Source organism: Somniosus microcephalus, chromosome 2, assembly GCF_052327205.1.
Source record: "Somniosus microcephalus isolate GS21.2 chromosome 2, FLI_Smic_1.0, whole genome shotgun sequence".
Lineage (NCBI taxonomy): Eukaryota > Metazoa > Chordata > Chondrichthyes > Squaliformes > Somniosidae > Somniosus > Somniosus microcephalus.
The window spans coordinates 265,321,922-265,348,124 of record NC_140988.1 but is presented as its reverse complement, the minus strand read 5'-3'; the positions used below and the strand labels follow the sequence as shown (position 1 = coordinate 265,348,124).

The 26,203-nt window shown below is 43.8% G+C and overlaps 2 protein-coding genes across 4 annotated transcripts in view; one reads left to right on the top strand and one right to left on the bottom strand.

The window, feature by feature from the left end:
• Positions 1-26,203, top strand: part of LOC147123368 (ras-related protein Rab-3C) — a 390,864-nt gene that overhangs the window by 330,451 nt on the left and 34,210 nt on the right. The window lies entirely within an intron of this gene.
• Positions 22,470-24,725, bottom strand: LOC147123369 (syncytin-1-like). Its single transcript, XM_086004416.1, has one exon. The coding sequence runs from the start codon at positions 24,181-24,183 to the stop codon at positions 23,173-23,175; it is 1,011 nt and encodes a 336-aa protein (XP_085860542.1). The 5' UTR covers positions 24,184-24,725; the 3' UTR covers positions 22,470-23,172.

Sequence of the window (26,203 nt, the reverse complement as noted above, 5' to 3'; positions counted from 1 at the left end):
AGACCAAGAAAAATCAGGGCCACACATCCTAATTCCTCATCCCCTATTTTCTCCATATTTTCCCTTTGCTGGCTGCCCCCTCAGAATGTGTCAGGGGATGGAGGTTGGGGGAGTTGTCCTCCTCCTGTGCCACTTCAGTTTCTCTTGTTATCAGCAGTCTTCTCCTGCCAGAGCAGTAGAAAGGGCTGAATTATTTGGCCCTAGCCATGTATCAGCCTGCTGTCCATAGTGTATATGATTACAGAAACTAGCATCATGGTGACGCAGTAGATTGAAGGAATTGTCAAAGGAACAGCATTTGAAGTGTCAGGGAAGAATGTGTTAATGAAAATGGGAGGTGCAATTAATCTTCCATGCTGCATAATGGACAAACATGTGAAGCTTTCAAGTTCATGTTCGACTGTGGATGTGAAGTTAGCGGCCTGCAATTCACAGATGAAACATTACATTAACATGAGATCATGGTGGGATTTCCTACCTTGGCACACTGATGATATCATTGAACTTCTTCCTGCCCTGCTGCCAGGTCCATGCAACAATACTGTTAGCATTGACATGATTTGTTGCCACCTGTCAGGCATCATGATTGACTCTCTGTGAGACACAGTGACTATATCAACAAGTAAGAGTCTACCAAAGCAAAATACAACACACAAAACAAAGGAATTCAAACATAGGAACAGAAGTAGGCCATTTAGCCCCTTGAGACTGTTCCGCCATTCAATCTGCGACCTAACTCCATATAGCCGCCTTTGGCCCGTATCCCTTAATACCTTTGGTTAACAAAAATCTATCAATTTCAGATTTAAAGTTAACAATTGATCTAGCATCAATTGCCGTTTGCGGAAGAGAGTTCCAAACTTCTACCACCCTTTGTGTATAGAAGTGTTTCCTAATTTCATTCCTGAACGGTCTGGCTCTAATTTTTAGACTATGTCCCTAGTCCTGCAATCCCCAACCAGCGGAAATAGTTTCTCTCTATCTACTCTATCTGCACCCCTTAATATCTTTAAAACTTCGATCAAATCACTTCTTAACCTTCTAATTCTAGGGAATACAACCCTAGTTTGTATAATCTCTCCTCATAATTTAACCCTTGGAGTCCGGGTATCATTCTAGTAAACCTATGCTGCACTCCCTCCAAGGCCAATATATCCTTCCTAAGGTGTGGTGCCCAGAACTGCTCACAGTACTCCATGTGTGACCTAACCAGGGTTTTGTATAGCTGCAGTATAACTTCTACCCCCTTGTATTCTAGTCCTCTAGATATAAAGCCCAGCATTCCATTAGCCTTTTTGATTATTTTCTGTACCTGTTCATGACATTTTAATGATCTATGTACCTGTACCCCCAAGTCTCTTTGGATCTCCACTGTTTCTAGCTTTTCACCATTTAGAAAGTACCCGGTTTTATCCTTTTTAGGTCCAAAGTGGATGACTTCACATTTGCCTACATTGAAATCCATTTGCCATAGTTTTGCCCATTCACTTAATCTATCAATATCCCTTTGTAATTTTATGTTTCCATCTACACTTCCTACAATGCTGCCTATCTTTGTGTCATCGGCAAATTTGGATATGTGGCTTTCTATTGCATCAATTAAGTAGTTAATAAATACAGTGAATAGTTGATGTCCCGACACAGATCCCTGCGGGATACCACGTGTCACATCCTGCCAATTATCCCTACTCTCTGCCTCCTGCCGCTCAGTCAATTTCCTAACCAGGTCTATAATTTCCCGTCAATTCAATGGGCTTCAACCTTAGTTAACAGTCTTTTATGAGGGACGTTATCAAGTGCCTTCTGGAAGTCCATATAAATAACATCCATAGACATTCCCCTGTCCACTACTTTAGTCACCTCTTCAAAAAATTCAATCAGGTTTGTCAGGCATGACCTACCTTTTATAAATTCATGCTGGCTCTCTCTGATCAGCTGAGAATATTCAAGGGCCTAGAAATTCAGTGGGCTGTGCCACCCATTAGTGCCTTAAGAGGGCACTAAGTGGGTCGGAAGCCACTGGCCACGCCGCCCACTAAATTTAGCGGGACGCTAATGGCGGCGCTAGCCATTAGCGTGCGCCGCCACCGATGATGTCATCGGTGTGCGCAGCGCCCCGCTACCACCCCGATCGCGATATTTAGTTGTGCCCCCTGCTTTAACACTGGACGCTATTTGCGACCGGTTCAGGGGGCCTACCTGCAGCGGTAGAGGTGCTGAGGTGCGGGGTGGCCATTTTTTTTGCTGGCCGCCTGCTAGCATCTCTCTGCGCTGCCGTCCCCGGCCTCCTGAGCCCCCGCCACTGTGGAGTGCCAACTGTGTTCCAAGAGCCCAGCACTTCTCCTCGGTGCCGGGCTCTTTTGCCGGCACTCGCGATCCTCGATCGCGCTGCACAAGGCCCCTCCCCTTTAAGAAGGGGAGGAAGGGCTGCAGTACCGCAGCATGTCGTACCGCAGCGTGTGGCGCTGTGGCATGTTGCGCAGCGATCTTCAGCTGCAGCACCCCAAGAGGGATGCGGGGTGCCTCAAGTAGCGCCGCGCTTCCCTCTGGGGCGCGCAAAGTGAATTTCCGGCGGGCGGCCGCGACTGCTTCCGGGGCGCTACTTTTAGCGCCCTGGCGAGGCTGGCGCCCCAAACGGGGCGCTACTGAATTTCTAGGCCAAGGTGTTCTGTCACCCTTTCCTTAATTATACACTCTAGTAATTTCCTAACAACAGATGTTAGGCTAACTGGTCTATAATTCCCTGGTTTCCCTCTCTCATTATTCTTAAATAGCGGTTGACATGTGCAATTTTCCAATCTAAAGGAACGGTTCCTGAATCAAGGGAACTTTAGAAGATTATAGTTAGAGCATCTGAAATGTGCTCACCTACGTTTAAAACCCTGGGATGGAAACCATCTGGTCCTGGGGATTTGTCACTCTTTAGTGCCATTACTTTCTTCATTACTGTTATTTTGCTTATGTTAATTTTGTTGTGTCCCTATCCCTGATTCAGTATTAGTTTCCTTAGGATTTCTGGCATGTTATCCTCTTCCTCTACTGTAAATAATGACGCAAAGTAATTGTTCAACATGTCTGCCATTTCCTTATCATTGATAATGGGCCAGAAATTCCAGGCCAGAAGCGTGAGTACGGTCGGCTTACTCACGCTTCTGGCCGTTGGAAATGCCGGCGTTCAGCATGAACAGCGCATGCGGGGAACGCCGGCATTTCCAGACCTCGAGCGCGTGCGACTGCACAGGCAGCGCTTGCGCAGTGAACTTCGTGGATTTCATTCATGAAATCCGTGAGGTTAAGTCCTTAGAAGTTACACTGAAAAAAAGCAAGTGTAAAGTGGTTCATTGCCTGCGGAGGAAGATATATTTTATCGTGGAGCTTTTGAAATGCAATATTTTTGTTTGGGAAAGGGAGGGAAGTTATTTTAAGAAATTTTAAGTAAGTTTTAAAGTTAAAATTTTTTTTTTTTTTTTAAGGGTTTTCAGAACGGTAGGTAGAAGGAGCAATTGTGGCTGTGTGAATGGAATGTGAGAATGAGTTATGTATGTATGTCCACATATATTCCTTTACGTATATGTATGTATGTTTTATATTCCTTTACTATGAATGTATGTTTTTAATTATGATTTTCCAATAAGTTACTTTCTCTGAAAGTCATAATTAAATAATACATTCATACACATAAGTAAAGGAATATATACATAACACGCAAAGGAATATATACAGACATACATACTTTCAGAAGCTCCACGATAAGAAATATCTTCCTCCGCAGCCTCTTTAGCAACTGTACCCATGCTTTTTTCATGTGTAAGTTGTAATGACTGGACCTCACTGAAAGCATTAATGAAAGCGGCGAATTATACTGCGCACGCGCTGCATGTGCAGTTGCACGCGTTCTGCCTCTGAACCCCTTCGTTCAGAGGACAGGAAATGCCGGTTTTCCCCACATGCACTGTGCATGCTGAAAACCGGCATTTCATCCGGCCAGATGCGTAAGTACCCCAACCGTACTAGCGCATTTGGAAGGGAATTATTGGGCCAACATTTTACATGTCAATAAAATAAAAAATTTAACACTTGCACGACTTGCCCCCTCGCATCTGCGACTGAGGGTCCAAGGAGGTCCATTGCGCAAGAGGTCATCATCGGACGTATCCTCACACTGTTCCCTTTGGGGAACTGTATGAAGTGGTGGAAGGATTTATGGCCGTGATTAACGCTCATTCCGTGACCGTAACCATCTTTGAACCAGCCATTAGGGTGGTTAGTCCTATGGCGGGAGGGTTTTACGGGCTCCCACAACCCATCTGAGGGGGGGGGGGGCCACCAACACCCACGGACGCAAGTATCCCGCTGGATGTCCACCCAGAATTTAAAGTTGGAGCTCCGACTCCACTTGCCGGGACTGTCTGGAGTGGGGTTCAAAACCCTACTCCTTCTGGCCCAGCGGCGGGGATGCTTACTGCTACGCAAAAGGCCCACTCCGCACAAAAGGTGACACCCATACGTTTCCTGCGCCTTTTCCCTCCCCGTGACTGGAGCCCTATGCTGCCATTTCACGTTGCTAATCGGATTGGGCGTTTGTCATAGCGGTAGGATCCCCGCCGCTGGGCCAGATCAGGGTAGGGTTTCGAACCCCGCTCCAGACAGTCCCGGCAAGTGGAGTCGGAGCTCCGGCTCTAAATTCTGGGTTGACATCCAGTGGGATATTTGCGTCCGTGGGTGTGGGTGGCCCCCCCTCCTTGTATAGCTTGTGGGAGCCCGTAAAACCCTCCCGCCATAGGACTAACCGCCCTAATGGCTGGTTCAAAGATGGTTACGGTCACGGAATGAGCGTTAATCACGGCCATAAATCCTTCCACCACTTCATACAGTTCCCCAAAGGGAACAGTGTGAAGACACATATGATGACGACATTGCTAAGTAAAAAAATGGAATTAAAAAAATTCTTTTAGGGCTTTTAAAAGTCTTTAAATTGCTTTAATTCTCTTTAAAACTACTTCAGATTACTCAAAATAATGTAAACATTTTAAAAAGTTTATAAAAGTTACCAAAATCTTCAAAAAACTTCCAAAAACCTATTTAAACTGCTGCTTTGCATGTAAAAAAGCAAAGCAGCTTGACAGAAACATTGGGGGCGTGTCCAGTGAAACTGAGACCTCAAGGAGCGTGTCTCACTTACACTGCACGCTCCTGGGTCCGCGCTGGCTGCACTCCTGGGCGGCGTGACGTCATACGCTGCCCGGGAATGTGCTTTCTATTTCTCCAAGTTCAGGCGTCCCAGAAGCTGATCGGCAGGAGCGCGGTGTAAGTGCAAATACGGGGCTTGCACGCGCTGCAAGCCCCGTTCTGGAATTTCTGGCCCTATATCACCGATATCAGTTTTTAAGGGGCCAACATTACTCCTGACCACCCTCTTTTTCCTAATATAGTTGTAAAACAAATAGTGTTGATTTTGATATCCCTTGCTAGTTTCTTTTCATACTCCTTTTTGTTGCTCTTACTATCTGTTTTGTCACCCTTTGCTATTCTTTGTATCTTTCCCACTCACCAGAATCTGTGCTATTTTTGCATTTTTGTTTTTTTTTTGGTTTTATGTTGTCTCTTACCTCTTTAGTTGTCCATGGCTGGGTTTTTTTGGCAAGTAGAACTCTTGCACCTCAGGGGTATAAACTGGTTCTGTATCATGTTAAATTCTATTTTGAAAACCTTCCACTGATCTTCTGTCATTTTACCCAGTAACAGATTTTCCCAGTTTACTGTGGACAATCACTGTCTCATCACATTGAAGTCAGCCTTACCTAAATCTAGAATCTTAGAAGATGTTTTGCGTTTCTCCCTTTCAAATACTACTTTGAACTCGATCATGTTATGATCACTATTAGATAAATGTTCACGCACCATTAGGCTGTTAAATAAATCTGGCTCATTACTCATTACTAAATCTAATATGGCATGCCCCCTAGGACATATTGTTGCATATAACTATCCCGGACACACTCAAGAAATTCACTACCTTTCTGACATGTGCTAATCTGCTTATCCCAATCTATATGAAAGTTAAAATCCCCCATTGTGCCTTTGCTACATGCTTGTCTGAACTCTGCAGTTATACAATATAGCACTTCACAGCTGCTACCACTAGATCCCTTCCCACTAGATAGATGTTTCTCTCTCCACAGATGCTGCCTGATCTGCTGAGTATTTCCAGCATTTTCTGTTTTTATTTTAGATAATTAGGTTGTTAACCAATTTAGCCATTCAGATTAAGTGGTGTGAATTGCATAATTGTCTATCTATGTATTGCATCCTATTTTGGCAGAGCAGGGAGATCCCTTCCCTCTTCCCTTCTCTGCAGCAGTTTCACTACAACCTTGTATTCCCCTTTGGTGACAAGAACACTGTGCCCCTTTAAGCTGTATGGGCCTTTAAGCCCTGCAGCTATATGCAATTTCCTCTCCCTAATGTATGTGACTTGTGGCAGCAATTTGTCTGGGTTCAGCATTCCTGAAATCCGGCAGGCGATATTCCCCTTTCCCTCTGGTTCCAACATGGGACATTAAAATTTGCCCCAGCAACTTTGATTTCAGGTAGATTATTAATGGATGTGAACATAGTCCTATGAAGGGAGCACGTCAGAGAAAGGAGACATAGAGGATTAGAAGTTTTTATATTTTCTCTTCTCCCCCCCCCCCCCACCCCCCGCCATCATTTTTATATAGCTAGGAGTTCAGGGAACTGGGACAAAGGCTTTTCCATGCTATCCGCTACTCATACCAGTTTATTAATCAACCAGCAGATGCACAAGTTAATGGAGCACAACAGATAATGTCTATTTTTTTCAATGTGGGGCATCTTGACCTGAAAAACATACTGGCCTTATATGAATATCAGCTTAGAAAGTGATAGGTTCTGTCAGATGATCTTTAAAGGGGTACAACATGTATCATAATTACTCCCAAGGGCAGTCTTCCTAAGGAACTTTTTAAAAATCATTTCATCAACTGGAAATTGATTGGACCTGCTCTGTTATTTGATACAGTCTCATTGTGACGAAAGCAGAGAGCCGTCTTACTTCAAATTACTAAAATCTGTACATAACATCTTTTTTTTAATTAAATTTTAGATATGAAACTCTATTAGCTACTATTAGCTAGTGTGGGAGGAAGAGAGACAATACACAATTCTGTCTAGAGACAGTTATTGGTTTTAATAGGAGGCAGTGAGCCAATCCGCATAGTGCTGTTGATCACCAAAACAAATCAATTGCATCAGAAATGATCTCATGGTTTTGAGATGTTAATACAATGTGAACTTTCAGTCTCATATTGGAACCAAGCTACTTGAAATTCACGTGTCAAAAACAATCAAAGCCAAGTACAATGGCTGGAATTCTGCTCTTCATGCCTTTTAACATAATTGGTGAAGTTGATAAATGACATAATTGCCAGCATAGTGGGCACAGCTCCCTTGATTTTGTGTGTTGTATTCTGCCAAACAAGACTTTCTGGAGCAAGAAGCACCCACTTTATGACCATTAGAGACCCAAGTAAAAGTTACTGAAAAGGACTCATAAGATTTAAGACAATATTGGGTAGATTATCAACTTGCTGTCCAGATGTAAATCAATGGAAATGAAAAGCGGGTAGGTGCTATAACAAGCAACCGAATCACAATGCCAGTTGAAAATTTACTCAAATTATTTTAGTTTCAGATACAGTTTTGATTACTATGCAAGCACTGTATTGCAAATTATCTTCTTTATTATCTTTTGATTCTGTGTAATTATTAGTTTCAGCCTGAATGATACAATCCGACAGCTTTATAAAAGGAACATGAATAAATAAGAACATAAGAAATAGGAGCAGGAGTAGGCCATATGGCCCTTCGAGTCTGCTCCGCCATTCAGTAAGATCATGGATAATCTTCGAACTCAACTCCACTTTCCCGCCCAATCCCCATATCCCTTGATTCCCGTAGAGTCCAAAAATCTATCGATCTCAGCCTTGAATATACTGAACGACTCAGCATCCACAGCCTTTGGGGTAGAGAATTCCAAAGATTCACAACCCTCTGAGTGAAGAAATTCCTCCTCATCTCAGTCTTAAATGGCCGACCCGTTATCCTGAGACTATGCCCCCTAGTTCTAGACTCTCCAGCCAGGGAAAACAACCTCTCAGCATCGACCCTGTCAATCCCCCTCAGAATCTTATATGTTTCAATGAGATCACCTCTCGTTCTTCTAAACTCCAGAGAGTATAGGCCCATTCTACTCAATCTCTCCTCATAGGACAGCCCTCTCATCCCAGGGATCGATCTAGTGAACCTTGGCTGCAACCCCTCTAAGGCATGTATGTCAGATAAGGAGACCAAAACTGTGCACAGTACTCCAGGTGTGGTCTCACCATGGCCCTGTACATTTGTATTAAGACTTCCTTACTCTTGTACTCCAGCTCCCTTGCAATAAAGGCAAACATGTCATTTGCCTTCCTAATTGCTTGCTGTACCTGCATGCTAACTCTCTGTGCTTCCTGTACGAGGACACCTAAATCTCTCTGAACACCAACATTCAATAGGTTCTTACCATTTAAAAAATATTCAGTTTTTCTATTCTTCCTACCAAAGTGAATAACCTCACATTTCCTCACATTATATGCAATCTGCCACTTTATTCCCCATTCACTTAACCTTTCCTTTGCAGGCTCTTGTGCCCTCCTCACAGCTTATATTCCCACCTAGCTTTGTATCATCAGCAAACTTGGATACATTGCACTCAGTCCCTTGTGTTCAAAGTCTCTGCCCTTTCCTTATTCCCCATTATACTTTCACCTGTCTCAGCCTCTAAGGGACCAATGCTTACTTTTGCTACTCTCTTCCTTTTTGCATACTTGTAGAAGCTCTTACAATCTCTTTTTATATTTCTTGCTAGTTTACTCTCATATTCTATTTGCTCCCTTTTTATCAATTTTTTGGTCATCCTTTGCTGGTTTCTAAAGCTCTCCCAATCCTCAGGCTTACTACTATACTTCGCAACATTATAAGCCTCTTCTTTTAATCTAATACTATCCTTAATTTCTTTAGTTAGCCATGGATGGGCCACTTTTCCCATAGAGTTTTTATTTCTCAATGGAATGTATATTCATTGAGAACTTTGGAATATTTCTTTAAATGTTTGCCACTGCTTATCTACCGTCATATCTTTTTATCTAATTTCCCAATCTACTTTAGCTAACTTGCCCCTCATACCTATGTAGTTGGATTTATTTAAGTTTAAGACTCTCATTTCTGACTGAAGTATTTCACTCTCAAACTCAATGTGGAATTTTATCGTCTTCCCCAGAGGAGCCTTTACTATGAGATTACTAATTAATCCTGTCTAATTATACAATACAAGATCTAAAATAGCCTGTTCCCTGGTTGGTTCCATGAAGTATTTTTCTAGGAAACTGTCTCGAATGCATTCCATGAACTCGTCCTCCAGACTACCTTTGCCAATTTGATTTGCCCAATCATAGAATCATAGAAAGTTACAGCACGGAAGGAGGCCATTTTGGCCCATCGTGTCCGCGCCGGCCAACAAAGAGCTATCCAGCCTAATCCCACTTCCGGTGGTTACAGCATCCCAAGTGCACACCCAAGTACTTTTTAAATGTGGTTAGGGTTTCTGCTTCTACCACCCTTTCAGACATAGAAACATAGAAGATAGGAGCAGGAGTAGGCCCTTCAGCCCCTCGAGCCTGCTCCGCCATTCAATGCGATCATGGCTGATCATCCAAATTCAGTACCCTGTCCCTGCTTTCTCCCCATACCCCTTGATCCCTTTAGCCTTAAGAAATATATCCAACTCCTTCTTGAATATATTTAATGAATTGGCCTCTACTGCCTTCTGTGGTAGAGTATTCCACAGGTTCACCACTCTCTGGGTGAAGACATTCCTCCTCATTTCTGTCCTAAAAGGCCTACCCCTTATCCTTAGACTGTGACCCCTGGTTCTGGATTCCCCGACCATCGGGAACATCCTCCCTGCATCTAGCCTGTCAAGTCCTGCCAGAATTTTATGTTTCAATGAGATCCCCTTTCATTCTTCTAAACTCCAGCGAGTACAAGCCCAATCGACCCAATCTCTCCTCATATGTCATTCCTGCCATCCCAGGTATCAGGCTGGTGAATCTTCTCTGAACTCCTTCCCTGGCAAGAATATCCTTCCTCAGATAAGGCGACCAAAACTGCACACAATACTCAAGATGTGGTCTCACCAAGGCCCAGTACAACTGCAGCAAGACATCCTTGTTCCTGTACTCAAACCCTCTCGCTATGAAGGCCAACATACCAATTGCCTTCTTAACTGCCTGCTGCACCTGCATGCTTAACTTCAGCAACTGATGCACAAGGACACCCAGGTCTCGTTGCACTTCCCCTTCTCCCAATCTATTGCCGTTCAGATAATAATCTGCCTTCATGTTTTTGCCACCAAAGTGGATAACCTCACATTTATCCACGTTATATTGCATCTGCCATGCTTCTGCCCAATCACCCAACCTGGCCAAATCATCCTGTAGTTTCTCAGCATCCTGCTCACAGCACACACGCCCACCCAGCTTTGTGTCGTCTGCAAATTTGGAGCTATTACACCTAGTTCCCTTGTCTAGAGCATTAATGGGCCAGAAATTCCAGGCCAGAAGCGTGAGTACGGTCGGGTTACTCACGCATCTGGCCGTTGGAAATGCCGGCGTTCAGCAGGAACAGCGCATGCGGGGAACGCCGGCATTTCCAGACCCGAGGTCTATTCACAGCGCGTGCGACTGCACAGGCAGTGCTTGCGCAGTGAACTTTGTAGATTTCACTGATGGATTCAGTGAGGGTAAGTCCCTAGAAGTTACACTTGAAAAAAGCAAGTGTAAAGTTGTTCATTGGCTGTGGAAGGAGATATATTTTATGGAGGAGCTTATGAAATGTAATATTTAGGTTTGGGAAAGGGAGGGAAGTTATTTTAAGAAATTTTAACTAAGTTTTAAACTTTAATTTTTTTTTTTTAAACGGGTTTTCAGAACGGTAGGTAGAAGGAGCAATTGTGGCTGTGTGAATGGAATGTGAGAATGAGTTATGTATGTATGTCCACATATATTCCTTTACGTATATGTATGTATGTTTTATATTCCTTTACTAATGTGTATGAATGTATATTTTTAATTATAATTTTCCAATAAGTTACTTTCTCTGAAAGTCAGAATTAAATAATACATTCATACACATAAGTAAAGGAATATATACATAACACGCAAAGGAATATATACAGACATACATACTTTCAGAAGCTCCACGATAAGAAATATCTTCCTCCGCAGCCTCTGGAGCAACTGTACCCATGCTTTTTTCATGTGTAAGTTGTAATGACTGGACCTCACTGAAAGCATTAATGAAAGCGACGAATTATACTGCGCACGCGCTGCCTGTGCAGTCGCACGCGTTCTGCCTCTGAACCCCTTCGTTCAGAGGACAGGAAATGCCGGTTTTCCCCACATGCACTGTGCATGCTGAAAACCGGCATTTCATCCGGCCAGATGCGTAAGTACCCCAACCGTACTAGCGCATTTGGAAGGGAATTACTGGGCCAACATTTTACATGTCAATAAAATTAAAAAAATTAACAATTGCACAACTTGCCCCCTCGCATCTGCGACTGAGGGTCCAAGGAGGTGCATTGCGCAAGAGGTCATCATCGTACGTATCCTCACACTGTTCCCTTTGGGGAACTGTATGAAGTGGTGGAAGGATTTATGGCCGTGATTAACGCTCATTCCGTGACCATAACCATCTTTGAACCAGCCATTAGGGTGGTTAGTCCTATGGCGGGCGGGTTTTACGGGCTCCCACAACCCATCTGAGGGGGGGGGGGGCCACCAACACCCACGGACGCAAGCATCCCGCTGGATGTCCACCCAGAATTTAAAGTTGGAGCTCCGACTCCACTTGCCGGGATTGTCTGGAGTGGGGTTCAAAACCCTACTCCTTCTGGCCCAGCGGCGGGGATGCTTACTGCTACGCAAAAGGCCCACTCCGCACAAAAGGTGACACCCATACGTTTCCTGCGCCTTTTCCCTTCCCGTGACTGGAGCCCTATGCTGCCATTTCACGTTGCTAATTGGATTGGGCCTTTGTCATAGCGGTAGGATCCCCGCCGCTGGGCCAGATCAGGGTAGGGTTTCGAACCCCGCTCCAGACAGTCCCGGCAAGTGGAGTCGGAGCTCCGGCTCTAAATTCTGGGTTGACATCCAGTGGGATATTTGCGTCCGTGGGTGTGGGTGGCCCCCCCTCCTTGTATAGCTTGTGGGAGCCCGTAAAACCCTCCCGCCATAGGACTAACCGCCCTAATGGCTGGTTCAAAGATGGTTACGGTCACGGAATGAGCATTAATCATGGCCATAAATCCTTCCACCACTTCATACAGTTCCCCAAAGGGAACAGTGTGAAGACACGTATGACGACGACATTGCTAAATAAATAAATGGAATTAAAAAAAATCTTTTAGGGCTTTTAAAAGTCTTTAAATTGCTTTAATTCTCTTTAAAACTACTTCAGATTACTCAAAATAATGTAAACATTTTAAAAAGTTTATAAAAGTTACCAAAATCTTCAAAAAACTTCCAAAAACCTATTTAAACTGCTGCTTTGCATGTAAAAATCCTTAGCAGCTTGACAGAAACATTGGGGGCGTGTCCAGTGAAACTGAGACCTCAAGGGGCGTGTCTCACTTACACTGCACGCTCCTGGGTCCGCGCTGGCTGCACTCCTGGGCGGCGTGACGTCATACGCTGCCTGGGAATGTGCTTTCTATTTCTGCAAGTTCAGGCGTCCCAGAAGCTGATCGGCACGAGCGCGGGGTAAGTGCAAATACGGGGCTTGCACGCGCTGCAAGCCCCGTTCTGGAATTTCTGGGCCAATATATATTGTGAATAGCTGGGGTCCAAGGACTGATCCCTGCGGTACCCCACTAGTCACTGCCTGCCACTCTGAAAAAGACCCGTTTATTCCAACTCTTTGCTTTCTATCTGCCAACCAGTTCTCTATCCAAGTCAATACCTTGCCCCCAATCCCATGTGCCTTAACTTTACATGCTAATCTCTTATGCGGGACCTTATCGAAAGCCTTCTGAAAGTCCAAATACACCACATCCACTGGTTCTAGAAATAGTAGATGCATTGCTGATCATCTTCCAACATTCGATGGAATCTGGAACAGTACCCATGGATTGGAGGGTAGCTAATGTTACCCCACTATTCAAAAAAGGTGGTAGGGAGAAAACGGGGAATTACAGACTGGTAAGCCTGACATCGGTAGTGGGGAAAATGCTAGAGTCCATTATAAAGGATGTAATAGCTGAGCACTTGGAAAACAGTGACAGGATCGGACAAACTCAACATGGATTTACAAAAGGTAAATCGTGCTTGACTAATCTACTGGAACTTTTTGAGGATCTAACTGGTAAAATAGATAAGGGAGAACCAGTGGATGTGCTTTATTTGGACTTTCAGAAGGCTTTTGATAAGGTCCCGCATAAGAGGTTAGCGTGCAAAGTTAAGGCACATGGGATTGGGGGCAAGGTATTGACTTGGATAGAAAACTGGTTGGCAGACAGAAAGCAAAGAGTTGGAATAAACGGGTCTTTTTCCGAGTGGCAGGAAGTGACTAGAGGGGTATCGCAGGAATCGGTCCTTGGACCCCAGCTATTCAGAATATATATTCATGATCTGGATGAGGGAACTAGATGTAATATCTCCAAATTTGCAGATGACACAAAGCTGGGTGGGCGTGTGTGCTGTAAGGACGATGCCGAGAAACTCCAGGATGAATTGGACAGGTTGGGTGATTGGGCAGAAGCATGGCAGATGCAATATAATGTGGATAAAAGTGAGGTTATCCACTTTGGTGGCAAAAACAGGAAGGCAGATTATTATCTGAATGGCAATAGATTGGGCGAAGGGGAAGTGCAACGAGACCTGGGTGTCCTTGTGCACCAGTCGCTGAAGGTAAGCATGCAGGTACAGCAGGCGGTTAAGAAGGCAAATGGTATGTTGGCCTTCGTAGCGAGAGGCTTTGAGTACAGGAACAAGGATGTCTTGCTGCAGTTGTACAGGGCCTTGGTGAGACCACATCTTGAGTATTGTGTGCAGTTTTGGTCGCCTTATCTGAGGAAGGATGTTCTTGCCATGGAAGGAGTTCAGCAAAGATTCACCAGGCTGATACCTGGGATGGCAGGAATGACGTATGAGGAGAGATTGGGTCGATTGGGCTTGTACTCGCTGGAGTTTAGAAGAATGAGAGGGGATCTCATTGAAACTTATAAAATTCTGACAGGACTGGACAGACTAGATACAGGAAGGATGCTCCAGATGGTGGGGGAGTCCAGAACCAGGGGTCATAGTCTAAGGATAAAGGGTATGCCATTTAGGACAGTAATGAGGAGGAATTTCTTCACCCAGAGAGTGGTGAACCTGTGTAATTCTCTACCCCAGAAGGCAGTAGAGGCCAATTCATTAAATATATTCAAGAAGGAGTTGGATATGTTGCTTAAGGTTAAAGGGATCAAGGGGTATGGGGTGAAACATAGAAACATAGAAACATGGAAGATAGGAGCAGGAGTAGGCCATTTGGCCCTTCGAGCCTGCTCCGCCATTCATTGAGATCATGGCTGATCATCCAAATTCAGTACCCTGTCCCTGCCTTCTCCCCATACCCCTTGATCCCTTTAGCCTTAAGAAATATATCCAACTCCTTCTTGAATATATTTAATGAACTGGCCTCCACCGCCCTCTGTCGCAGAGAATTCCACAGGTTCACCACTCTCTGGGTGAAGAAATTCCTCCTCATTTCAGTCCTAAATGGCTTACCCCTTATCCTCAGACTATGACCCCTGGTCTGGGCTCCCCGGCCATCAGAAACATCCTTCCTGCATCTAGTCTGTCCAGGCCTGACAGAATTTTATAAGTTTCGATGAGATCCCCTCTCAATCTTCTAAACTCCAGTGAGTATAAGCCCAATCGACACAATCTCTCCTCATCCGTCATTCCTGCCATCCCAGGTATCAGCCTGATGAATCTTCGCTGCACTCCTTCCATGACCAGAACGTCCTTCCACAGATAAGGTGACCAAAACTGCACACAATACTCAAGGTGCGGTCTCACCAAGGCCCTGTACAACTGCAGCAAGACATCCTTGTTCCTGTACTCGAACCCTCTTGCTACGAAGGCCAACATACCATTTGCCTTCTTAACCGCCTGCTGCACCTGCATGCTTACCTTCAGTGACTGGTGCACAAGAACACCCAGGTCTCTTTGCACTTCCCCTTCTCCCAATCTATTGCCATTCAAATAATAATCTGCCTTCCTGTTTTTGCCACCAAAGTGGATAACCTCACATTTATCCACATTATAGTGCATCTGCCATGTTTCTGCCCAATCACCCAACCTGTCCAAATCGTACTGGAGTTTCACGACATCCTCCTCACAGCATACCCTCCCACCTAGCTTTGTGTCATCTGCAAATTTGGAGATATTACATCCAATTCCCTCGTCCAGATCATGAATATATATCGTGAACAGCTGGGGTCCTAGGACGGATCCTTGCGGTACCCCACTAGTCACTGCCTGCCACTCGGAAAACGACCCGTTTATTCCAACTCTTTGCTTTCTATCCGCCAACCAGTTCTCTATCCATGTGAATACCTTGCCCCCAATCCCATGTGACTTAATTTTGCACGCTAATCTCTTATGCGGGACCTTATCGAAAGCCTTCTGAAAGTCCAAAAACACCACATCCACAGTTTCTCCCTTATCTATTTTACCAGTTACATCCTCAAATAATTCCAGTAGATTAGTCAAGCATGATTTACCTTTTGTAAATCCATGTTGACTTTGTCCGATCCTGTCACTGCTTTCCAAGTGCTCTGCTATTACATCTTTTATAATGGACTCTAGCAGTTTCCCCACTACCGATGTCAGGCTTACCGGCCTATAATTCCCCGCTTTTTCTCTACCACCTTTTTTGAATAGTGGGCTAACATTAGCTACCCTCCAATCCATGGGTACTGTTCCAGAGTCTATCGAGTTCTGGAAGATGACCAGCAATGCATCTACTATTTCTAGGGCCACTTCCTTAAGTACCCTAGGATGTAGATTATCAGGCCCTGGGGATTTATCGGCCTTCAGTCCCATCAATTTTCCTAACACCATTTCCCTACAAATACTGATTTCTTTCAGTTCCACCCTTTCATCAGACCCTATGTTCCCCGGCATCGCTGGGAGGTTATTTGTCTCCTCCTTTGTGAAGACAGAAGCAAAATATGTATTTAGTTGGTCGGCCATTTCTTTGTTCCCCATTATAAATTCCCCTGATTCTGACTGCAAGGGACCTACGCTTGACTTCGCCAATCTTTTTCTCTTCACATATGTTCCATGCAAGCTTACTCTCATATTCTATTTTCCTTTTCTTAATTAATCCCTTTGTCCTCCTTTGTTGAATCCTAAACTGCTCCCAATCCTCAGGATTATTGCTTTTTCTGGCCAATTTATATGTCCTCTCCTCGGATCTTATGCTATCCCTAATTTCCCTTGTTAGCCATGGTTGAGTCACCTTTTTGTTTTATTTTTATGCCAAACTGGGATGAACAATTTCTGTAGTTCATCCATGCGGTCTTTGAATGTTTGCCATTGCCTGTCCACCGTTAACCCTTTGAGTGACATTCCCCAGTCAATCCTACCCAATTCGTGCCTCAGACATCATAGTCTCCTTTATTTAAATTCAGGACCCTAGTCTCTGAGTCAACTACTTCGTTCTCCATCTTAATGAAGAATTCAATCATATTATGATCGCTCCGACCCAAGGGGCCTCGTACAACAAGATTGCTAATTAATCCTTTCTCGTTACATAATGCCCAGTCTAAGATGGCCTGATCTCTGGTTGGTTCCTCGACATATTGGTCCAGGAAACCATCCCATAAACCAGGAATTCCTCCTCCACAGTATTGTTACTAATTTGGTTAGCCCAATCTATATGTAGATTAAAGTCACCCATGATGACTGCTGTGCCTTATTGCACGCTTCTTTAATTTCCCTTTTAATGCCATCCCCAAACTCCGCCTTACTGTTTGGAGGTCTATATACCACTCCCACTAATGTTTTCTGCCCCTTGGTATTTCTCAGTTCTACAAATACAGATTCCACATCATCAGAGCTAATATCCTTCCTTACAGTTGTGTTAATCCCTTCTTTAACCAGTAATGCTACTCCACCTCCCTTTCCTTTTTGCCTATCTTTCCTGTATGTTGAGTTCCCAGCCTTCGCCACCCTGGAGCCATGTTTCCCTAATACCAATCAATTCATATTCGTTTACCTCTGTTTGCGCAGCTAATTCATCCACCTTATTACGAATGCTCCTCGCATTAAGACACAAAGCCTTCAGGCTTGTTTTTGTAACGCTCTTAGACCTATTAGAATTATTATTTACTGTGGCCATGTTTGATTTAAACCGTTGATTTCTCTGACTGCCACTTTTGTTTTTCTCTATCTTCATATCTTTTGCTTTTATCCTTGTTTCCCTTTCCTCTGTTCCCCTGCTCAGGTTCCCAACCCCCTGCCATTTTAGTTGTAAACCCTCCCCCAGAGCACTAACAAACACTCCCCCTAGGACATCGGTCCCTGCCCTGCCCAGGTGCAAACCGTCCGGTTTGAGCTGGTCCCACCTCCCCCAGAACCGGTTCCAATGTCCCAGGAATTTGAATCCCTCCCCCTGGCACTTTTCCTCTAGCCATGTATTCATCTGAAATATTATTCTATTTCTACTCTGACTAGCACATGGCACTGGTAACAATCCTGAGATTACTACCTTTGAGGTCCTATTTTTTAATTTACCTCCTAACTCCCTATATTCAGCTTTTAGAACCTCATCCCGTTTTTTTACCAGTTCCAAAGTGAGTTCCAGACCCCCACAACCCTCTGGGTGAAGAAATTTCCCCTCAAATCCCCTCTAAACCTTCCCCCAATTACTTTAAATCTGTGCTCCCTGGTTTTTGACCCCTCTGTTAAGGGAACTAGGTCCTTTCTATCCACTTTATCTAGGCCCCTCATAATTTTATATACATCAATAAGGTCTCCCCTCAGCCTCCTCTGTTCCAAGGAAAACAAACCCAGCCATCCAGTCTTTCCTCATAGCTAAGATTCTCTACTCCCGGCAACATCCTTGTAAATCTTCTCTGTACCCTCTCTAGTGCAATCACATCTTTCTTGTAATGTGGTGACCAGAACTGCACGCAGTACTCTAGCTGAGGCCTAACTAGTGTTTTATATAGTTGAAGCATAACCCCCCTGCTCTTGTATTCTATGCCACGGCTAATAAAAGCAAGCATTCCGTATGCCTTCTTAACCACCTTATCTACCTGGCCTGCTACCTTCAGGGATCTGTGGACATGCACTCCAAGGTCCCTTTGTTCCTCTACGCTACTCAGTTTCCTACCATTTAATGTGTATTCCCTTTCCTTGTTAGCCCTCCCCAAATGCATTACCTCACACTTCTCCGGATTGAATTCCATTTGCCACTGTTCTGCCCTCCTGACCAATTTATTGATATCTTCCTGCAGTCTACAGCTTCCTTCTTCAGTGTCAACCACACAGACGATTTTAGTATCATCTGCAAACTTCTTAATCATGCTCTCTATATTCAGGTCTAGATCATTTATATATATCACAAAAAGCAAGGGACCTAGTACTGAGCCCTGCGGAACCCCACTGGAAACAGCCTTCCAGTCACAAAAACACCCATCAACCATTACCCTCTGCTTCCTGCCTCCGAGCCAGTTTTGAATCCAACTTGACACTTTGCCCTGGATCCCATGGATTTTTAACTTCGTGACCAGTCTGCCATGTGGAACCTTATCAAAAGCCTTGCTAAAGTCCATAGACACTACATCAAATGCACTACCCTCCTTGTTACCTCCTCAAAACATTCAATCAAGTTTGACAGACACAACCTCCCTTAACAAATCCGTGCTGACTATCCTTGATTAATCCGTGTCTTTCTAAATGAAGATTTATCCTGTCCTTCTGAATTCTTTCCAATAATTTTCCCACCACCGAGGTTAGGCGGACTGGCCTGTAATTACTCGGTCTATCTGTAGGAAGTTTAAAGCCCCCCATGATTATTGTATTATTTTTGTTACAAGCTCCTGTTATTTGTTGATTAATACTCTGTCCAATGGTATAGCTACTGTTTGGGGGCCTATAAACTACTCTCTCCAGTATTTTCAGACCCCTTGTTATTTCTTATCTCTACCCATACCAATTCTACTTCCTGATCTTCTGAGCCAAGATCCTTTCTCACTACTGTCCTTAGGTCATCCTTTATTATCATTCTGCCAGCCTTTTCTAAACGTCAAGTACCCTGGAATATTTAGTTCCCAACCTTGACCACCTTGCAACCACATCTCTGTAATGGCTCTGTAATAGATCAAAGACATTTATCTCTATTTGTGCCACTAATTCGTTTATCTTGGTACGAAAGCTTCATGCATTCAGATAAAGAGCCTTTAATTTTAACTTTTTACCATTATTCCCTGCTTTCACCCTATTCGCTGATGCACTTTTACTGTCCCTTCCTGTCACACTTTGCTTATCTTTACCCAAATTGTTACACTGTTCCATTGCCTTGACTTTTTTTTTAAGATTTCTAAATTTCCCCCCTCCTAACCCCTCCCCCCACCTGTTCAATAGCCCAGTAAAAGGATAATTGTTAATCCTGTGGCACACTTCACCCATACACAGTACACATAAAGGTGTAAGTTTCTGATCACAAGGGGCACAAGTCTATCAGAACTATTTGTGAATACAAAGAATTGTGAACTGTAATACTTGTTTTATGTGCTGTAACAAGGCAGAAATTTAAAACCTTCTCATTACAATAGGGATGCTAGAATGTATGAACTAAGAGGGTGAATTTCGGTTACGCCCTTTTTGGAGGCGGTAAACGAATTATCGCCGGAGAGTTAGTGCCCAGCGCGGAAGTACCGCCCAGCCACTAAATTCGGATTACCGCCCCGGCAAGGAAGTGGAACGCTATCTCAGGCGTGCCACTTCCTCTCAGGGCAGTGTCGGGGGCGCAAAGGGCAGTAGCGCCAGAGCGCTACGTGGCCGCTCCGTGTAGTGCTGATGCATTTCAGTGTCCCTCCCCTTCCATTAAAGGGCAGGGACGCTGCGAGCTCTGCAGGGCCTCCTCTCTATTGTCTGTCTGATAAAGGGCAATAATGCGGAATTGAATAAATCTTGGGAACTGCCTATAAATTCTAATATAAATACATGGCACTCAGTTGATTATTACCAAAACGATGCTGAGCAAGGAAACAACTGAATTTAAGTAAATGCTTAAGTCGTTTCTTCAACATAAATCGAATTGAAACCTATATAATTATTTCAGTGAAGAGAATAATCCATCTTAATCAATTTCTCATACAACTATTCAGGCTCTGCATTATGGAAATAGAAATTTAAAAGTCCTTAATAAATCTTGTTATTGATTTTGTGGGAGACAGTTCTAAAAATATTGGTGTTTAATGGTAAGGGAACCTGTGCCTGCTCTCTGAAAGAGCTAACCATTTTGTTCCATTCCCTGCCCTTTCCTCTTTAATTTTATCTTTTTCAAATATTTATCTTCTTTGCTTTTAAAAACTGTCATGATTCTGCTTACATCACTCACTGGTAAGGCATTCAGTGCCCTAACCACTTTCTGCGTAATAAAGTTCTCCTTATCTCTCCCTTTGTTCTTTTGGTGATAATCTTAATTTTATGCCCCTAATTACTGACTCACTAACCAGCAGAAGCAGTTTTTCACCATTCACCTTATCAAAACCCAGAATTCTAAACACCTATCAAATCTTCTCTTAATCTTCTCTGTTCTAGTGAAACAAAGCAAGAGATAGTTTATTCTCTCTGCTGAGCTCAGCCAAGGTAGTGGTGGGACCATTATATTTGACCTTGGTGATCCTAGGATAGGGAGGATTAAAGTCAGCCAGAGTTCTCTTATATGATTTGGCGGAAAATGTATATTTTAGAAAATTGGGTGAACAGGATCAGCCTCAACTTTGGTCCTCTCCATGTTCAAATATCTGCTAATACTCTTTGTGCAAACGAATACAGGAACAATGGCCCCTTGGTGAGGTACTGGAGGGCTGCGCGTGCCTGTGAAGCCATGCCTGAGATGAGTCATTGCCTTCAGGAGAGTAGGGGATAAAGTTGCAAAAAAAAGTGAAAATTTATGAAACAAAATACCTGTTGTTAAAATACAATAATACTCAGAAGTATTTTTTTTGCTCTAAAGTTCAAGTTGGAGAGGAGCTACATCCAGAGTTTGAGCACCTGCCTGAATTATACCAATGGTGCAGCAGACCTTCTCACTGTATTTTGTGTAAAATGCATTTACAGAAAGGAGTGTTTTGGCTTTCCTTATCTCTTTAAAAAAAACAGAGCACAGCATTTAAACCATTACTAACTTCACCCTAGGGATGGGAGAACAATTGAACATCATTTTTGTTTCAATGGCATTATGTACATATGAACTAAGGACACTTATTGCAACAGAGTGATGCATTTTAATTAACTATGGGCCACTACATCCAACCATAGACCCATAGAAATTTAAACACGTCTCGTACCTATGCCCCTGCCAGCTTCACACTAGAGCCATCCACCCTAGTTCTATTTTTCGGTTCTTCCACATACCGCTTAATATTTTTCTTCAATTGTTTATCTAACTCCTTCTTAAATGCTGTGATTGAATTCGCTTTTATAGTCACTTGTGGTAATGGCTCCCATTGCATGAAAAATATTCTTCTTAACATAGCTATTTCCACTTATTATTCCAGTGACTCTACATTGCACCTTATCCATGACTGCAATATCCTTTCTATAATGGGGTGTTGAAAACTGCACACAGTTTTCTAACTGTGGGCCAATCAGCATCTTGTACAGATTGATTATCAACCTCCTTGCTTTCTTATTTGGCAAACACACATGAAAGATTTGCCAAATACTTTTACATAAACTCTGTGCTCATTTATATGCTGCTGGAGAATCTCCAATAGTGTTTTTTAAAAGGGCATTGCCATCTTGATAGACTTTTTTTAGCAGATTTGAAAACTGTACAGTGGCCTAATTAGCGATGTAGTAAAATTGGATGTAGTTGGGAAAATTCAAATGGCAGGATGGATCTAGGACAACTGTTGGGGAAATAATGCAAGTGCAAAGAGAATAAAGAACAGTAAACAAATACTAATTCCAACAGTTGTTCTGATGTAAATGGGGTTCAAAATAACTGGAGCCGCACAATGAAATATCACCACCTTAATCCTGATCATTTTTCTCTTTTTACTATGTCTCAAAGCATCTACCTTGTAAGTGTAAATGAATTCACTCTCTTCTGTATAAGGTAAAAACACACAGTTTATTATACGAAGCGCTTCGGGAGAAGAGTTTAAAGGCTCCGCAGTCTAGTAACCCTCTTCTCGCCATCACAGTGGTAGCAAAACTCCTTTTATACATTTTATGAGCCGGATAAGCAAAATATTACACACAAATGTCTTCAACCCAATCATGTTCCCTTAGCAACAATTCCCTTGTCCAATTATACACTTTCAATACCAACTTAATTATAGTTTGTGCCTTAAGCTGAGTTTGTTTTGCCTTAAGCTGAGTTTGTTTTGTCTTAAGCTGTGTTTGTTTTGTTACTTCCTTGGTGGACTTCATGTTGTTCTGCACGTGACATTACTTGCCGCACTCAGATCGGCGGCGCCATTTTGTCTTGGTTCATGTCCCTTATTTATAATTTCACTTCTTACAGTCCCTCCTGTTGGTCCCTGGCCAAACCCAATTGGCCCGGGGAACCATTCTGATATGATTAATCCTTGTATCCCATTGCTTGTATCGATCGTTCTTTTCTGGTTGTATTCGGAATCTTTTAGATGAACAAGTCAGTTCGTCCTTGATAAACTTTTACAACCGGGGCTGCAGGAGCAACATGTTTGGCCATCTGGGCACAGCAACATTTCAACAATAAAAACATACAATATATCACGATTACTATTACAAAGAACAATATCAGTCCCTGTACCAGTGAGGTCCCAAGCGATCCCAACTAACCAGTCGCCCAATTCCACAGGGTCGAGGTAAGTGGTTGTTTGAGTTTCTCCACTTCCTTTCTTATGTGCTCGGCCAAGTTCTTAATTTTCTCCGATTTGTCTGGGATATATGTGCAACATTCAGTCCCTATTAGCGCACACGTGCCCCCTTCTTTGGCTAATAAATAATCTAAGGCCATTCTGTTCTGTAAGGCCACTGTACGGAGTGCCACCATTTCTGCACTAATGTCACTGATAGCCTCGGCCGTATCATTGGCTGTGGTGTTTAATACCTTCTCCAGCCTTCTCATCTTGTCCATGGTCAGTGCTATCCCCAACGGGGCTAGCAGGACACCAAAGAATCGTTGAGACGCAGTCACGTCTCTTTTCTGTACATGATTTCCCTGTACTTGTGAGAGGTGGTCCACAAACCTAGTATAGGGGACTACGTAGCCTAGGTAGCAAGACCCGATCCAGGTCGGTGGCAACCATGGGTATGCTTTGTGACCACAGATAAAGTAAGTGCCATTATAGGAGGTGAGAGTTTGAACTACTGACTCACGGACTCTCCATCTCCATCTGATCCCTTCCATATCCTTTCCACTTGTTTTGTTTAGAACATTTGTTAGTTCAAAGAAACCCTGCCCCCAGTTCTGTGTCCTATTAATCTTCGTAACACTAAAAGACAGGGTACAATTACTATGTCCCACTGCTTGTCCTCCTGTTTCATTTCTACTTAAACATATCGCCCCCTGTGGTCTTCCAGCTCCCGAGGTGTTAGTGAGAACCAAGAATGGGGGTGGTCTTGTGCGATTGTAATTAGGCTGGTACCATCCCTGGAACGTGGTCAGATTATAACCTGCTGACTTCCATTGTTCCCTATCCCCCTCTTGGCCATCTGAATCATTAAAATCACTACTGTCGTTTCGGTGCATGACCCATTCAGCCGTCTCTGATGCATTAAAGGGATGGGTCTCAAGGGGATGCCTCCCCTCGCGTGGATGGGCACATGTGCACATACCCAACATCCCTTTGTTTTTCCTGCTTGCGCTGCAGATTGGTACGACATATACAAAAAGGTATTTACATTTAGTTCTCTGGGGTTTCTCTTATTGCTCTCTGGCTCTGGAGCCTGCCTCAGTATTAACAGACAGACCCCCAATAAACACGTACATAACACCAAAATTAATTTTACCATTTTTACATCAATTTATATCCACACTTATAGAAATTAACAATGTTCAAAAAGGCAGCCTTGTGTCAATTCTATCAAGCCGTCTCAATTTCTTCTCCAGCCTTCTTCCTGGTGACGGTTTATTCTGAAAGGCTGGACAGACATAATTATCTGGACGGTGATCAAATCGTCATGCTATGCTTACACTATGTTTTTGTCCTTGTATATCTCTCCCCCCTGTTGGCCATGATAATGAGCCAGTATTTTTCGCAACAAGGACAACATGGCCCGTACGTTTAATCGGGGTTGTACACTTACAACTGTGTCCAATGTTTCCATCTACTCACCCCCTTGATGTCAACACAGGCACAGGTATCCCCGCTGATGATGACCTGATAAGATCCTGACCATTTTGGGGCAAAACCAGGTTTACCAGGTAAAACTTTTACCATGACTTGACTTCCCGCGGGAGGGACAGCCGGAAACTCGAGCAGACTTGTTTTGTCATCTGCCACAGCCTGCTTATCTCTAATTTGTTGTCGCATTTCTTTTAATTGGTTGCTTAGTTCGAGGACATAGCGGCACAGACTATCCTTTCTTGTTTAATAACAGGCAGCCGTTCTGCTTCCTTTGCGTCTACTTGACAAGCCCATTGTACTACCGCATCATAAGTGTTAGCGGCCACTACTCCCATCTTTAATATTGCTTGGTGGGACGAGGATAATCCATCCTTAAACATTTGTATAAATGCCCCATCCGCCATTTGGGGATTGGCCTGTCCCGATGATTCCTGATAGGCAACAAATAATCGTTCCCCATAGTCGCTACTGCTTTCCCCCTTTCGCTGTTTTATCATCATTATACGTCCCCAGTTTGGTGAGGATCCTCCCAGGGCCGCCTGGACTGCCATTTTGAAGGGGTCGTAAGCAACCCTTTGATTCGCCCTATCTGCATTTAGGTTAATTAATGCCCACTGTCCACTTCGGAATCCTCCCTGGCCTCCAGGCCCTCCTACATCTCTCCATTTGTCCGCAGGACATTTGGCTCTGACCAATTGATGCATAGCCCGGGGATGTAGGTCGTGGATGTCCCACATTTCCTCAAGTTCCCTCCAAAATTCCATATTAGTACAACAGGGCTTTAATGTCCCCAAATCTTTTAGTATTGTTTGCTTCTCCAGAGGACTAAAGGCCTGGTATTTTGTCGTGGGGGCCACTAGCGTCCCTCCTCTCTTGAGGGGTACTATCTTTGTCCCCTGTTTTGTAGTTTCATCCTCACTATCACTATCTTCTACCGGCAGTGCTGATGCCGCCGGGGCGTAAGGAGGTGGTTTTTCGTCTTTAGATTCGGAACCCTGTATTCCTACAGGGGCGCAAAGGTGCACCTGTTTTTCGTTCCAATACTCGGACTTTTCATCCTTGTGGTGACTGAATCATCCCCTCCCCATTAATTGACTCTCTAATTCCTGGATCCTCTCGTTTTTACTTGCAAGTCTAGTGTGAAGTCTCTGTACCTTATTCGTTAATGCAACTAACTGGTGAACTAGTATCAACCCCGCCTTCTTTCCCTTTTTCTGTTTTTGTCCTTCCCACCATTCTCTTTGGGCTTTCGGATTCTGGCGCGGGTCCCACCCCTCCTTTCTCATCTTATCAACTAAACCCTTCCGGTCATCTGCATAGAACCTAGTAAGGGACCCTGCTGGTCCCCATTCTATTTCTTTCCCCGACGCCATTATGTAGTCCAACTTACAGTCTTACCAATGCTGAGTTCCTCTACGCGGGTTCTTGATGCCTATTAGGGATTTCAAGGGTTTGTTAGTCACAATCCTTCTGACATCACGATCTCTTAGAGACCAAGCTCAATCTCTACATCTA

Coding starts and splice junctions, on each gene's coding strand:
- LOC147123369 (XM_086004416.1), bottom strand. CDS start 24,183: ATGTTGGGTATGTGCACATGTGCCCATCCACGCGAGGGGAGGCATCCC.